The following is a 16,941-nucleotide window of genomic DNA, read 5'->3' on the forward strand; positions in this document are numbered from 1 at the left end:
CTTCCAATCAATAAGGAGGCTTTCAGTACTTCTGATAATTGAACCATAAACATTTAGGAAAAGATGAACCCCACCCCATAATAGGTAGCCGCCAGTGTTGATCAGAAGTGAATGTAGTCTTGTCCTCTATTGTTCAAGATTTGAGAGGTCAGCACAAGAATATTAAAGGTGACACAGATTTGTTTTTTTGTAATGTTGCCAGGTTCTTGGTATTGGAAATACATGCTTTAAAAAAAGAACCATGCATCCTGTAAGATGAAAAGCTGCCCTGGAGAGTATCAGTAAACGTTGCAGCCCAGCCAAGAAATGACAGTCACTTGCGACAGCTTCCTTTTGGGAAATTTCAAACTGATAATTTCTTAGTATAAAAGAATAAATAAATAAATGACTGCTCCAAACCCTGGGTGTTGTTAAGGAAGACAGAAACATTATCGCCAGGAGAATAAGCTGTGAGGGGTGAAATCTCCATTTTAGATTTCACTTCAGCTGTGTTTAGAAGAAGAAGAAGAAGAGTTTGGATTTGATATCCCGCCTTTCACTCCCTTTAAGGAGTCTCAAAGCGGCTAACATTCTCCTTTCCCTTCCTCCCCCACAACAAACACTCTGTGAGGTGAGTGGGGCTGAGAGACTTCAAAGAAGTATGACTGGCCCAAGGTCACCCAGCAGCTGCATGTGGAGGAGCGGAGACGCGAACCCGGTTCCCCAGATTACGAGACTACCGATCTTAACCACTACACCACACTGGCTAGCTCCCAACATCAAACTCCTACGTGCAATTCAGGATTAAAAATATGTAACACAGGGTTTTTAAAATAGGGTTTGCAAAGATTTATTGAGCTTTTGTGAGAGAGAATCACTGAAAAACAGCAACACTGTAACAGCACAATCCTGTGCAAATCTACTCAGAAGTAAGTCACATTGAGCTCAATAGGACTTGCTCCCAGGTAAGTGGGTATAGAATTGCAACCTAAGTATTATTCTGGTCTAATATATATGCACAGCAATAATGAAAGTACCGTACTTTATGGCAAATCTGCCACTGAGGGGGTTCATACAGTATTTCAGAGATTTGCCCCCATCCTCCCCGTAAATAGCTTTTATATATTGTCAAAAGAGAATCCGCCTTTGTGTTGTATTTCCCATCTTCCAAACTTGGCATGTTATTGACAGGGCCAGATTTAGGTTTGATGAGGCCCTAAGCTAAGTGGTCTAAACCACTGAGCCATTTGGGCTTGCAGATCAGAAGGTCAGCGGTTTGAATCCCTGTGACGGGGTGAGCTCCCGTTGCTTGGTCCCTGCTCCTGCCAACCTAGCATTTTGAAAGCATGACAACGTGCAAGTAGATAAATAGGTACTGCTCCGGCGGGAAGGTAAACAGCGTTTCCGTGCGCTGCTCTGGTTTCGCCAGAAGCAGCTTCGTCATGCTGGCCACGTGACCCAGAAAAACTGTCTGCAGACAAATGCCGGCTCCCTCAGCCTGTAAAGTGAGATGAGTACCGCAACCCAAGTTGTCTGTGACTGGACTTAACTATCAGGGGTCCTTTACCTTTACCTTTTAAGCTACTGAAGGTAATGGGGCCCTTTATATATCCAGCTGTTCTTTGTCAACAACAAGTTGTCACTGTTTTTTGTGTTGAATATATGCTATATGGTAATTAATGGACCTAATAGGTATCTAAAGCCATTTGCACATAACAAAATATGTACATCATAGGAGCCTACACAACACAAAACACTGTTGCTGTATGTAGGTTTTATTTTATTTGGTTTTTATCTTATACAGTGGTACCTCAGGTTACAGACGCTTCAGGTTACAGATGCTTCAGGTTACAGACTCTGCTAACCCAGAAATAGTACCTCTGGTTAAAAACTTTGCTTCAGGATGAGAACAGAAATCGTGCGGCAGCAGTGGGAGGCCCTATTAGCTAAAGTGGTACCTCAGGTTAAGAACAGCCCTCAAGAACGAATTAAGTTCTTAACCCGAGGTACCACTGTATTTTGGAAATGTACATCCAGGTTTTTTCCCTTTAATTTTTTTGGGGGCCCCCAAGAGAGTGGGGCCCTAAGCTATAGCTTGTTTAGCTTATCCATAAATCTGGCACTGGTTATTGACAGTAGGACATGCAAGCTGGAAGGAGGCATGGCACCTGCAGTTAGTGCATTATTTTGGCCATTGGTCACCTTTTATGTTCATTGTGTGTGCAGAGGGCAATGATTACATCTTTTTCTCCCCACCTTAGGATGGTTGGAATGAAGAGTGCCACCCAACTTGAGAAGAATAATGGGACGCTGCCGAAGATTACAAGATGAGAGACAGTTCAGAAGAGAGGAGAGACTCGGACTGCTGCAGTTAGTGGGGATGGGAACCTGTACGAAAGCAGAAGAAGGCTAAATTTCATTAAATTAAATCTGAAAACAAACCTAGCGCATTGAATCGGCTTCCTTTTAAATAACGGAGAGTCAGGCCGCAGTCCTGAATCTCATCAATTTACAGTGGTACCTCAGGTTACATACGCTTCAGGTTACATACGCTTCAGGTAACCGCTAACCCAGAAATAGTACCTCAGGTTAAGAACTTTGCTTCAGGATGAGAACAGAAATCGTGCTCTGGCGGTGTGGCGGCAGCAGGAGGCCCCATTAGCTAAAGTGGTGCTTCAGGTTAAGAACAGTTTCAGGTTAAGAACGGACCTCCGGAACGAATTAAGTACTTAACCTGAGGTACCACTGTATCAGTGAGACTTGCTGCTGTGAACCCTTTCCCAGAACGTCATTTTTACAATGAGCTCGTGGTGATTTGTTTGTGCTCATGATGGTATCTGAGGTGGATCTACAACCTTTTCCAACACTGTTTGCAGCTTGGGGGCAGACATACTGCTTCGTTTCCTATCAGTGCATGTCCCTAAACTTCACACTGAAATCCTTTAACTTTTCATCCCACAAATGATCCCATAATGCAGTAAGGATGATATGCCGAATGTCCAGTATAAATCCACCTCTAATTCACTATTATTGCATCAGTGATGTGTTACAGAATACACCCACGAAATAAACACCAGTCTGGAGGGCCTCCAAGAAGACATAAAGAAGATTACTCTGTAAAAGCATTCATCAGTATAGAACTGCCTTGAACTGGCAGGGGGCACTGGAGGAGGGTGGGCACTGGAGGAAGGTGGGACTCTTCCTTTTTAAAAGAAAAAATATTTATGATTTTCAATTTTATACATTTCAATAATTTTACAATCATTTTTACATTTCAAAACTCTACTTCCTTCCCCCCTCTTTCTGTGGTCCCTTAAATTTATTTTTTATATTTTCTGCATATTCCAAATTAACTTAACTTACTCATTTATTCGTCTACTTTAAATATATACGCTTATAAAACTGCAGGTTATGGCAATCATCCTGCCAATGTTCTGTTTACGATTTGTTTGCAAATATACAATAAACCATTTCCATTCTTTTATATTTAAAAAAGTTTGTTATCTTGGTTTCTTATTTTTCTGGTACGGTAAGTTTCACCATTTCTGTGTATTCCATAAGTTTTTGTATCCATTCTTCTTTTGTCAGGACTTCTTCTTCTTTCCATTTTTTGGGCAGGTGACATTCTTGCCATGGATGGAGCTCCACCTGTCCCCTTTTGTTGGCACCCTTCTGTCTCAAGAGACAATGGAAGAGTGCACCGTTAAAAAAATATATATTCAGGGCACAAGCCTGGGCAGTGTGTTTGGAGGTCCTGGGTAGAGGTAGATTTAGGGGAGCACAAGTTGTTTGGCCACACTAGGCATCGAGCCAGGAAAGCGCTGCAGGGGCACCCCAGCAATGACTTAGAATGAAAAGTGAGAGGCGGGGGGCACCGAATTTTGGCCTTGCACAGGGCACCACTGGAATTTGGAAGCCCAAAGTCTGCCACTGTCCTGGGCTGCCCAGACAACAAGACCCCCCCACACCTCTTGGCCTCACTGTTGTGGTCTAAATGATAGCAGAGCAATGCGTTTGTCACCAGCTTGGCTGCAGGAGTTGCCAGAAAGAGGTGTTCAAGGCGCCATCCAACCGTCTTAAGGGCACTGCTCTGGATTTGTGTTGTGTTTACTCCTTCGCCTTTTGCATGTTCAGACTCAGAAACCTCCCCCCTAAATAAATTCACACTTGACCTAAATTTTGATTTGGTTTTTGAATTGAGGCCACAACTTTATTGATTACAGAAAGAGACTGGTTGCATAGGCTCTGGTTCGACTAGCTTCCTGCCACACAGGTAGCGCTGACCCAGGGCACCAGCATAGGTCAGCCAAGGGTGAACACCTGGATAAGTGGAAAGCTGGGAATGGGCTAACTTTGCCACCCAAATGTCCCCCTGGACTCAGGCATGGGCACAACCCCCTCTCAGGGGTTGACCAAACCATTGAGTCCCTGGATTCCTTTAACGGAATACCCTTCACTTAGGGATGGCGAGAGCGTTCTCCCATCCCTATCACCTGAACCAGAGCCTATCCACAACCTTACAAGTTGTGATGATTTGCTATGCGGCAGGCAAAACCCAAATGGCAACAGCCAATCAGCCAAGTGGGGGAAATTTCTGCCGTGCCCCTGTCCCAACGACAGACGACACACAATGGCATAGCAAGGTCAAGCACAAAAGACCTAAAAGTAGGGAGAGGTGGGCGGGTGTTCTGAATGCATGCGCCAAAAGAGGAAGCTCTGGGTCACGTGCATGGGCATAAATAGGTCCCTTGAACGTTTTGGACTGCGTCCCATTGGCCAAATTATACCCAACTTTGAGGGACCCACCAATCGGGTGTTGTGGCTTACCAATTGTACCCACCCACAACAAAGGCTGTCGGTTGTCCAGGCCTCACCATAATACGTGCCCTCTTTAAGGGAGGACCCAATTTCTGCTCCCAAATATGTCCCGCAAGGCAGTGGGTTCAGGGTTTTCCTCGGGGTTTGCTCCCAAAGCCTTTCTTACAAATGAGTATACAGTGGTACCTTGGTTCTCGAACTTAATCTGTTCTGGGAGTCCGTTTGACTTCCGAAACTGTTCGAAAACCAAGGTGCGGCTTCCGATCAGCTGCAGGAGCTTCCTGCATTCAAGCGGAAGTTGTGTCGGATGTTTGCCTTCCAAAAAATGTTTGCAAACCGGAGCACTTACTTCTGGGTTTGCGGCATTCAGGAGCCGATTTGTTTGACGACAAAGCTGTTCGAGAACCAAGGTACCACTGTAGCAAGGCAGCAGAGATTTAAGGTCTGTGTTTTCCTTCTTCCCGATGGGCTACCTTCCCAGGTTGACAAGCCTCATCTGGCCTTCACTTCCCTCTACAGCACGTGCAGAAACCACCTTCTTGACCATTGGACTCATTTTGGGTCTCGTCCACTCAATCTGCCAGAGCCTGTCTTGCAGTATATACAGCTATATTAAAATTGCTGGTGCTTGCAGCTTCATTTGCATCCGTCACACAGGGCAGGGGTTTCTAACCTTTTCACTCCAGGATAGATATTTATAGATTGTGGCTAAGGAGATAGGAATTTGGCTTCTAACTTCAGATGTGGGAGCACATTGAAGCCAAAGTAAACAGGTATGTGTACACAGCCTAAGACAGCTCTTGTCTCCTTGTTTTCCTAATATATTTATTGCAAACAGTGAATCACTCTGTGCATTTTTTAAAAATCTTCATTGTTAACCTGTTTAATTGCCTTCCCATTGGGAAATATGCAGCTGTGAGTCATTTCAGTTTTCTTGCTATGGTGGTGGCCAAACCTTTTATCTTTTGTCAGATTGCTGGTTAATAGTTCAGAAATAACGTTCATCAAGTCCCGCCCGGGCCACCCATTCCAAGCACAGTTCTCTCCCTTTAACAGTCATGGTAACTTTATCCTGGCAACTTGTAGTTTAGACACTTCCATTTCCCAACATCCTTAATAAATGACCATTCTCGGGATTATCTCTTGATTGATTTGGGAAGAGACCTGCCCACTCTCACAGAGGAAGAAGCAACAGCATTCTGTGTTGCAGATATTAATATTGCGCAGTTTGAAGCGACTGGAAGCGTAAGAACTGACTCCTTTTGGAAGAAATTGTTGTCCAGGCCCATAAAAGTACTATTCAAACTTTTACTTGCAGAACTCTTCAAAAACAGAACATAAGCATCACAGTTACATCCAAAAACATCCATACAATATCTTGTGCTGCCCAGCACAGGCTCAGCATCTTAGAAAATATGAAATAATCCAAACACACTAATGAGGAAAGGTTTCTCTCTCTTTAACAGCATCCATTTCCCATGAGAGCTTCATTTACATCAGGGTTTCCCAAACTTGGGTCTCCAACTGTTGTTTTTTTGGTACTACAATTCCCATCATCCCTGGCCACCGATGCTGATAGCTAGGGAAGATGGGAGTTGTAGTCCAAAACCAGCTTTGCCTTTGTTTGTTGGTGAACACAGCAAAGCATTCTTCTCACTCATAATCTATTGTGGTACAGTCAATAAAGCTACTACCTGCATTATGGTTCCTGAAATCAAGAATATTGTTTCCATCCATGTTTGGGTACAACTGGACACCATTTTGAATCAAAATGGTGGACTGAACCTTTCAAAGCTGCACTGATTTCTTTTGTTTCCTAGAATTCCCAAGAAGCACTGGGTACGAGTCTTATAGTCTACTCTAGTCTAGTCTAGTCTAGTCTAGTCAGTGCTTTTTTCAGGGGGGATGCAGGGGTACGCATACCCCTAAACATTTTGTGAATCCAAATTTGGCCTCATTGAAGGGCAGTATTTCAATATAAATGAGAGTACTCTTAAACATTTTTTATAGGAAAAAAAGCACTGAGTATAGTATAGTATAGTATAGTATAGTATAGCATAGTACAGTGGTACCTCTGGTTAAGAACTTAATTCGTTCCGGAGGTCTGTTCTTAACCTGAAACTGTTCTTAACCTGAAGCACCACTTTAGCTAATGGGGCCTCCTGCTGCCACCATGCCGCCAGAGCACGATTTCTGTTCTCATCCTGAAGCAAAGTTCTTAACTCGAAGTACTATTTCTGGGTTTGAGGAGTCTGTAACCTGAAGCATCTGTAACCCGAGGTACCACTTAAACCAATATATATAGCTATCTTCGAGTTTTAATAAGAGATCAGAACTTTGCACTCCCAGCTTTTCCTGGAGCAGAGAATGGTTTTTGGGTCTGTACACCAGAATACACTCAGTCTGTTACAGGCAATTTATACACCTATGTGCCATAAAATATTGGGCCTTGATTGGAGGTGACATAGAGAGTCTTGTTGGTGGTGCCTAAAGTGCACTTCCTGTTTCACATGGCAATTCATCAGTTGATGCTGTGGTCCTGAAGTGGCAAATAGGCGTACACAAACACCCTAAGAAGACATATGTGGCTATTGTTGTTTGCTTGGACTGGGAAAAGGATGATTATGGAAGTTCCAGGAGTGTGGATGACCCTTCTTCTCCTACCCCCAAAATGCCCCACAAGAGTTGGAAGGTGGCTAGCTTAAAGAAAGTCCCTAAAACTCCCTTGGACTTTATGGAAGAGAAAGATGTGTGTAGCTTAAAATAACAGAGAAAACCCAATCTTCAGGGCCATCGCTTTCTTCCTGAGATGGCACCAGGTGCTCAGCATTGTCATAGGCAGGATACTGGATCATAAAGTGGTCTTGCTGACGAATGAAAATATCTTCCAGCATAAGAGCCAGGGTTTCTCTCACCCCAAAGCCAACTAACACCAATCTGAGTGCACACATTTATCCAGACAGCCAACTCCAGCCAAGTCAGCGCACCAATGTTCTTTTCAACAGCCCTTGGAGGAAATCTGCAGGGACAACAGGAGGATGAGGGCTTCCTTCGAGGGCTATTTACCTTTGCCATGGCAGCACATGGGTCAAAATAATGGTCAACATGAAAATGCAAAACAAAGAAGTCAAACGAAGGGAGGAAGGTCAGTGATCTGATGGTAAGAGGAAAGATAACAATGGAAATCTTGTGGATGTCAGTAATTTGGTTGGTAATTTATAGCTACAGCATCTCCTCTTCTCTGTTTTGCTTGGACATCCTGCTTCTGTTCTATGTGTGCCCTGTGTGATAATTCGATTCTGAAAGCAACTCCGGTGAGAAGAATGCACGACATGGTGCAGAATTTGGGAAAACAAAATGCCCCCCACAAATGTTTAGAAGTGATGGTGGGTGATGTTGAAATACGAAGTGAAATCTCCCATCCAATATATGCCTAAGGATTGTTCTAGAACAGGCTTCCTCAAACTCGGCCCTGTTTTGAGACTACAATTCCCATCATCCCTGACCACTGGTCCTGCTAGCTAGGGATCATGGGAGTTGTACGCCAAAAACATCTGAAGGGCCGAGTTTGAGGAAGCCTGGTCTATAAGCTAGCGTGGCTAAGAATCCTTAAATATTATTGCGCACCACCCCAATCTCCACAGCAATACGAGAGCCAGGGATCCCGGTGCCTGCCCTTTGGGGATGAGGCAAAGCGGAGACTGTGGTGTCTTTAGGATATATGGTTTATTTACGCATATATGTAAAGCCTCTCCTCCTCCAGGAGGGGAGGGGTTGTGAGGGGGAGACGATTCCTGTGTCATGCAGGGGGCGCTCCACCCCCTGCTTCAACTCCAGGGCTGGCACACCACGCCCCTCCCCGGCTGGGCACCCAATAGGGAAGCTCGGCGGGGGCGTGGCTTGCCGCTCAAACATGGCCGTGCCAGCCATCCCCGCCATTGCACACACATTTTCTTCGAGTCACCCACCCTCCACTCCCTATAGATTAGCTTTCCTGAGACTTTGCTATGGACCTCTGGTTGGTCGCCCTGTTTAACCAGGGGGCCTGGTAGGAGTTTTTTCCAACTGGCTACCTCGTAGCAACCGTCACAACTTTTGTGGTATTTGGCAGTTAGGCATTGGAATGTGTTGTTGGTGTTTGGGGGGGCAAGGTGTGGCCATCGCCTTCTCCGACAATTTTGGGTATTCCGCTAAAGGAATCCGGCGGTCGTGGATCCTGTCCGATGCCCGTGTGGCGGGGGGCCATGGCACGACCCTCGGTGACATCAGGAGAGAGCCTATATTTGTATTAGCATCAACAGGCTCCCCCTACTGGTGGTTAACCCTCGTCAGACTCACCCCTCTACGAGTGGGTGGAGTCTAAAGTTCCGGGGTCCAATGCCTAAGCCAATACCTTCTCACATGCTGTAATCAATAAAGTTGTGGCCTTTTCCTTACCCATTAACCTTACATACTGTGTCCTTATTCCCCAAGTGGGGATCGGGTCCTCGAATCACAACCTGAGCCTGTGATGTGGAGGGGTTCATGGCAATACACTCCAGTAAGGTCTCTTGCTTCTCCCATAGGCACAGCACGATTGGATCCAAAACAGAAATCAGCCATGCTCTCTGATTTCTTTCTGTAGCCTGTTGCAGTTTTTGCCAGCTATCAACTGCTATCCTAAAAACGCTGGCCTTTTATCTCCTACTTCACTAGAGTACATAGGAGCTCACACCCCTCTGCTATTGAGGGCAAACTGCTTTGTTCTTTGCCCATCTCCCTGCCCGTGTTAGGTTAATAACTCAGCCACCATCACTTTCTCCATGCATAATTTTACATGCTTCCATCGTGTCTCCTCTTGCTCGCATTTTCTCTACACTCAAAGGTCCCAAATGCTGCATTCATGGGGGAATGAAAGCCAGCCCAAACACAGCAGAGGACAGGAAAAGGATGTTTATGCTGGCGTTAACCCACCTCCCATGTGGTAGAAGCCTATGGCTACATTTCCTTACAAATTCCCATCATTTGGCGGGCAGCTAGCTAGTAATAACATGATATTTTGTCTTAGTCACATGATATGAAATATTTGGTCCCCTGGATAATCCAAACATCAGCTTTGACGTTTGCAAATCACCCCCCATCTTCGTAGGCCTGCGGACTTTGCTGTTCCAACTCATTAATGCTAAGAATGTTTCGTTTGCAAGGGAAATTTATTTAGCCCTTTGAAAACCCTCTATGCCTTGGCAGACAGTAAGGGCCCAAGTTCCTACCTGGCAGGAATATCTAAGAACTTGCAAATAGTGTGGTAATAATAATAATAATAATAATAATAATAATAATAATAATAGTGATGATTTGATGGTCCAGCTAAATTCTGTGAAATGGAGGCTATGATTTTTGAGCAAGCAGCCAGAAAGAAAACCATCTTACAATTTTAGACCAAAGAGCCGAGGTTTTAATCGAAATCATTTTGTCGAGAACACAGTGCCCCCGCAATTGGGCCTGTTCCATCGAAAATACCTGCCGCAGAGATTTTAAAGAACATTTCTTTGTTCGCCTGTTTGTTTAAATATTTATAAATGGCACTTTCATAGAAAATATCACTAGGTGGTGTACAGCATAAAAACACGCAACGCTGCAAGAATATCAAGAAAAAACATCAGTAGCGTGCCAGTAAAAGGGTTGTTGAAAAGGTCGTCATTCGAAGCCGTAGCTACAGTTTTTTAAAGACACCTAAGAGAAAGCAGGGATGTCTTCCAGCCGACTCCCACTGGCAAGGCGTTCCAGAGGGCACATGGTGGTGTTGTTGTTGTTGAACTGTAGCTGTTTTTAGAATGTTTAACTATTTTAGAAGGTTTTTTAAGTATGGGTGTGCTAGGTGCCTTGGGCTCCTTTGGAAGAAAGAGAAGGATATACATTCAATACATAACAGCAACAACAACAACAATGGGTCCCTGGCGAAGGCCAGCCAAAACTCAGGGGCACGGGGGACCACCCAAAGTGTCCCATCAGAAGAACTCAGTGATCAAGATGGACAATGTTTGATTGGAAGTGAAGGGCAGTGTGGTGTAATGGTTAGAGTGCTGCACCTTGGAGACCAAGGTTCAAATCCCTACTCAGCTGGGTGACCTTGGGCCAGTCACTCTCTCTCATCCTAGCCCACCTCACAGGGTCGTTGTGAGAATAAGAACGGAGGGCACAAGAAGGGCATACGCCACCCTGAGCTCTCTGCAGAAAAGGTGGGAAATAAATGCCATAATAAATGAATAAAAGCAAAATTCCCAAGTGCCTCTGCATAGAATTGCAGCCTTGGCAACTCAGTAATCTCTGCTGTTGACTCTCCCACTGTCCAACAGTTCTTCTTACAGGTACTTTTATCTGGAAAGTGTATTTTTAGGATAGGTTCCCTTTAGTGTGCATAGCAAAAGAGGCAGAAATGTGTTCAAGTATGAGCAGCTCGTAGCCTGATAAGAAATATACGCAGCCCCATCTTGCAGACAAGCCAAGTGAATGGCGACATGAGCTGCTGAGATTGAGTTTCCCTTTCAAGAGGCTTGTTTGGCTGGGCATCAAAGACGGCAGTCCTTGTATTCAGATATACATATTTGAAGGAAAATGTTTTGCATGACTGTGTCACCCTCTATCAGAGCGCAGAGTGAGTGCTCTTTGGAGATAAAGAAGCAAGTTTTCTTTTTAAAATAATGTGGTGTGCGTGTGAAATCCTGGCATACGCTGTCTGGCTGGGTGCTGGATGATGTTGAAGAATATTTCAATTGAGCAAAGTGACTCATTTGATCCCTTACCTATGAAAATTTCTCAATGTATCAATGTGCTCTCAAGACCCTGGTTTTCAGCCAAATTGTACTTTGAGCGACATAAGAGGGTTTTTATTTTATACAAATCAGATACACATCTAAGCTAGTGGTTAACTTCAGGCTGCTTCAGGCTGGTGTACTTCTGCAAGTGTATTCTGCAACATGTCATTGATGAAATTACAGTGGTACCTCGGGTTACATACGCTTCAGGTTACAGACTCTGCTAACCCAGAAATAGTGCTTCAGGTTAAGAACTTTGCTTCAGGATGAGAACAGAAATCGTGCTCCGGCGGCACAGCAGCAGTGGGAGGCCCCATTAGCTAAAATGGTGCTTCAGGTTAAGAACAGTTTCAGGTTAAGTACGGACCTCCGGAATGAATTAAGTACTTAACCTGAGGTACCACTGTATAGTGCTTTAGTGATAGATTTATGGAAGTTAAAGGGCTGATCTGGAACAGAAGAAATGGAGGTGAAGGCATCTAAACCAATTAAATGTTTTCCTCTCAAAGACTTCTTTTGCTTGAAACAACGCTTCTGCTAGCCAAGTTTATTTGAAAACAGGATGCGGACAGAAGGTCTGATTTTAGAGAGAGCATTGTTAACTAGATTCATGCCCATTTTCACATTTTAAATTTGGGATTTCCACAACGTGCATTTGGTGCCAACAACAACAACAGGGCATTTCCTTTCTTTTCTTTTTTTTCTGGATGTCATTTTTCTTGTTACAGCTCACTAGATTCATAGATAAGGTTTCATTTCATCCAAAGAAGAATCTCTGTTTCAAGGAAAGGTGAAAATCAGGACATGGCTGGGCTCGTCGATGAAGGACCCTCTCACTCGGGCCTTCACCACCACCACCTCTTTGCCTCTTCACACACACACCCCACACACATGAGGGCCACAGTGTCAGGTGTGGAGAGTCCTCCCCTCCCTTTGGTAACTTCACAGATAAGAATTAACGAGTGGTTGAAAGATTTCTAGTCCTTTTATTATAGCATCATGCTGCAGGCACAAATACACAGCTCTCCGCAAGGAGGGCAGTTGGCTACTCTAAACCCTCCTTCCGACTTCCACAGCATTTTGGGCGCCAACGGGGAGTTCCTCCCTCCCTCTGACTCCTCTGCTCTTTGATACGTTCGGACCTCCGGGCCCACGGTGAGGGGGTGTTCCCCACACTCTCAAGTGATGTCTCAACTAGCTGCTCCCTCCCTTCTGATTCTGCTGTCATTATATCGTAACTGGGTAACTCCCCCCATAGCTGTTCAGCTCCTGTCTCTTTCTCTGCTTCTGAATACGCTGTAGACAAGAGGGGGGAGCTCTTCCCCCTTCAGTTCTCCATCGGAAAGAAGCTGGTCTGCCATGGAAAGCATTCCCCAGTCCTCATCTTCAGACCATTCCCTGACATGCAACAACTCCCACCCCCACAGTTTGTTTTGCGTGGACAGGCGGAGTCCCCCAAACCCTGGGCGGCCCCCGTGTGGAATAACAACTCAAGACAACATGCTATGGGATTAAAATTGGCCACAACTTTATTATGTTTCAGATGTGGGTAGACCGCGGCTCAGGCATTGGGTGTTTATTCCTCCCAGTCCCTGCCGGGGATCTAGGGAACATCAGGGTTATCCAGTGTGGGGGGGGGGCGGATGGGCTGGCTCTGGAGAACATATATTCAAGCAGAGACAGCCTGCCCCCATTACGCCGCCATCGCAGGGAAGAGCAATGACGACCTTTAGGCATACGGTCAACGCCTCCCCTCAAACAACCCCTTTAACGGGGAACCCTGGTATCGCCGCTGTGAAGAGGAGGGGGCGTGGGTCACCGCTGCATGCCCCCTCCCCATTTAGGGAAGATAGACTAAAGGATTCCGCCCAAGGCCTGATACCGCCAAAGTTGTGACGTTTTGCCACAGAAAAAGCAAACCTGCCAATGCAGGAGAATTCCTTTCCGGCTCTTCAACAGCGACCTTGATGTAGCAGCGCCCACGTACCTGTGGAGAAAAGGTTAACCTGCAAAAGAAGTCTTAACTGAGGGTGGGTAGGGTGGGAGAAGCTCTGGAGCCAACTGACGATTCCCAGGTAAGATCCTCCCCCTATTGTGTGGGCAGGGTGGTGCCTACCCAGGCAGGACTGGGCAACTGGCTGAGGTAGGCAGAAACCTCCAGGTATCCCACCCGGGGAAGGCCAAGCCAAGCCTGTGCTAATGGTGCCGCATAGGGTCCAGGGGGCTGTGCGCGACCACACAAAGGGCGGCCCCCATTTAATATGGGGAGCGGTCATTGTTTCAAGCTGAAGTTCCAGGTGGGGGTGGGGGGACTCAGGAGGAGCCAGGCCTGAGCTTGTGACATACTTCCGGAAGCCAGTGTCACTTGGGCCATGTGACATGGAGGAGGAGGGGGCGTGTGAAGGTTCAATGCAAGAGTGTGGCACCCAAAAACCCTGCGTCATTTGGTCCCGTGCTCTCGCACAAGTAAAAAGCAATACATTCCGGGATCCAACCAATCAGAAGCTGGGGTGCCTTCTGTAATTCCGGGGTATCCCGGTCAAATTGGGATGGTTGGTGGGTATGTTCACCCTAATGGTCCATTATCCACCGTGAAGAGGTCAGCTGTATTTTGGTAAATCTATCAGTCTTTCTGTCTTTCTTGCCTTCTTGTTTCCACCTCCTTTACATTCCAATCTACATAGAAGGCAGGAATTTCCCTTTATTTCTGAGAGAGAGGAGGATTTATTAGTTTGAAGGTGGTTGCTCAATGCGTTGGGAAAGAGGAATTTTCACATTTTCCACCAGAAGGGCTGGTGGAGGGTTCAGCTTCAGCCGTTCCATGAAATGGGGCAAAATTCAGAGGGCGGCCAACTTTTTGGCCAGTCTCTATACCTTCGCCATTAAGAGTGGATTCCTCTTCAGACATTAGCAGGTGATTGTGGTTATTCCCAAACTGCAAAACTTTTTTCACCTGCTGATTTGTAGATCAAGCTTGGGTTAATGAGCAGACCAATATGTTGCTTTCCTGGTCAGCTCACCTACAAACTAGGGATGAATATTGGAAATAAGGATACAGAGAGAAAATGCAGAGTAAAGTTAAATGATTCAGATTTCTGCTCTGTCTACCGAGGTGGAAAACGCTCATTTAGTTTTGGTTTCTTTCAGACAGCTTCATTTCCTGGTTCCATTCTGTTTCTGAATTTTGAAGTCACCCCATTGTTTCCACTGGGAGGGCCACCCAAGTCTAGATTAAAGTAATTTTCTTTTAAAGTCCCTTCCTGGAATTAGGAGCAACAACAATAACAAAAATCCCTTTCAATTATTTGGCTATGGCAATCCCTGCTAGGCCACTAGAGGATAGAGAAATAAAATCACAGATTACTTTGGTAAAAGAGTGAAAGAGCTTTAGTTACCAGCCATTCTAAGGTAATTAAAGTCGATCTCTTGTGTTTCTACCCTTTATGAAATCTCTAGTTTATCTCTTTAAAATATAACCTGTGGCCAATTTCTACTGTGTATTAGGGGTATTATGGACTGGGGGTGGGGAGCAGGGGTACTGAGGAATGACAGTTTTGGTGTGGCATTTTTCTATATTTATTCGTTACAATTCTATTCCATCCTTTACATCAGAAACTCAGGTCAGCAAACATAACCTGTTCTTCTGCCCCATTGTGTGGGCTGAGAGATAGTGCTTAACCTAGGTGGTGTTACGGCTAAAATCTGGGTGCGGGGCTACTCTGCCACCCAGCTCATCGGACTAAGTCCGTGGGTCCCTGCGGAAGAAAATGAGCTCAGCCGGACAGGAGCAAACTGCAGAAGATCCAAGTTTATTGCGCAACAGGTTCAAGGCAAGATTGAACAGCGAGAAAGGGGTGACATGAACTTTTGAAACTCCCTCCATGTCCCAGAATACAGTGCAAAACACATCCCAGTTACATCATGAATACATTAAGGAAAGGTTGGGTTACACAGATTACATCATGAATACATTAAGGAGAGGTTGGGTTACACCGGATTAACATATGGAGGAGGGAGGGGGGAATATGCAGAGCTGGAGATATGCGCAGATAAGTGCTTCCTGAGTGCAGGTGACGGGAAGACAATGGTCCATGTATGCATAGTCTGCCACCTGGCATTGCCCGGAGGAAAGGCTTGGCAGAGTGATTTGACAGGATTAGGGTCTTGACACCTTGCTTGAGGGATTATGGAGGACAGGGGAGGTGTGATGGAGTCCTAGAGAAATTGAGCAAATTGGCACGTTGATTTTCTATGAATTTTATAAATTTTAGTCCCTTTTGACATTGACAATTGGAAATAAATTGATATATTGTAGCAAAGAAGAAGGTGAAGAAGACATGCCCCCCCCCTTTCCGTAACAGTGGGTTAGCGGGAACATCTAGAATATTGCCAGGGCACTTTTCAAAATAGTGTGCAACGGTGTTCTCCATTACTGTTATGTATTGAAGTTCTCACCCTGGCTACCAGGAGTATCGTGTATATAGTTTTCACTCAGGTCCACATCAGTTACTTTAGGCGGAAAACCCTGGGTTGTTGTTGCTACAATGTTGACAGCCTATAAAAGTCGGCTGAGCTGTTTGCTGTTCAGTTCTGTTCCAGCTTACAAATAAAGAGCTGCTTTGGAGAAATCGCTGCATCGTCTGCTATGTCTATCCACTATTTAACAATTACTGTCCCTTCAATGTGCATTTCCACAGACCTTTTATTCATTTATTTTAATTCCCTAGTCCTTTGAAAGAAACCGGGGCAGTGATCTACTGATATACAGAAAATATATGCTGCACGTCCGCGTACGAAGGCAGCTTAGTCACTGTACAGCTTCCTATTTTGACTATTTTTATTCATACATAAGTTATATACATAGTGAGGAAGAGGAGCACAGCTATGCAAAGTCAGTAGGTCTGCCCCAAGAGGGGGAAACCGAGCTCTGTGCACACATGTGCTCAGGAAGTGCTTGAGAGGTGCCCCTTTGGCACAAAACGGATTATAACCATTCCAGCGTCACAATGACAAAAAGTGGGGGACAGGGATGACATGGGGATGGTTTCTGTATAAGTAAAAGTAAAAGGTAAAGGACCCCTGGATGGTTAAGTCCAGTGGATTTCAACAATGGGGTGTGGCGCTCGTCTCGCTTTGCAGGCCTAGGGAGCTGGTGTTTGTCCACAGACAGCTTTCTGGGTCATGTGGCCAGCATGACTAAACTGCTTCTGGTGCAACAGGACACCGTAGCAAGTGCCAGAGTGCACGAAAACACTGTTTACCTTCCCGCCGCAGTGGTACCTATTTATCTATTCATGCTGGTATGCTTTCAGATGGCTAGATTGGCAGGAGCTGGGACAAAGAGACAGGA

General features: G+C 45.3%; 1 protein-coding gene across 4 annotated transcripts in view; it reads left to right on the forward strand.

The window, feature by feature from the left end:
• Nucleotides 1–2,424, forward strand: part of CDC14A (cell division cycle 14A) — a 93,361-nt gene extending 90,937 nt beyond the window's left edge. For all 4 annotated transcript variants that reach the window (XM_053391612.1, XM_053391617.1, XM_053391615.1 and 1 more), the window contains one exon: nt 2,241–2,424. In XM_053391612.1, coding sequence (XP_053247587.1) covers nt 2,241–2,273 — 33 coding nt within the window. In that variant the 3' untranslated portion in view covers nt 2,274–2,424. The remainder of the gene's footprint in view (nt 1–2,240) is intronic.
• The last annotated feature ends 14,517 nt before the right edge of the window (nt 2,425–16,941 follow it).

The sequence above is a fragment of the Podarcis raffonei genome, chromosome 6 (assembly GCF_027172205.1).
Source record: "Podarcis raffonei isolate rPodRaf1 chromosome 6, rPodRaf1.pri, whole genome shotgun sequence".
NCBI classification, from domain to species: Eukaryota; Metazoa; Chordata; class Lepidosauria; order Squamata; family Lacertidae; genus Podarcis; species Podarcis raffonei.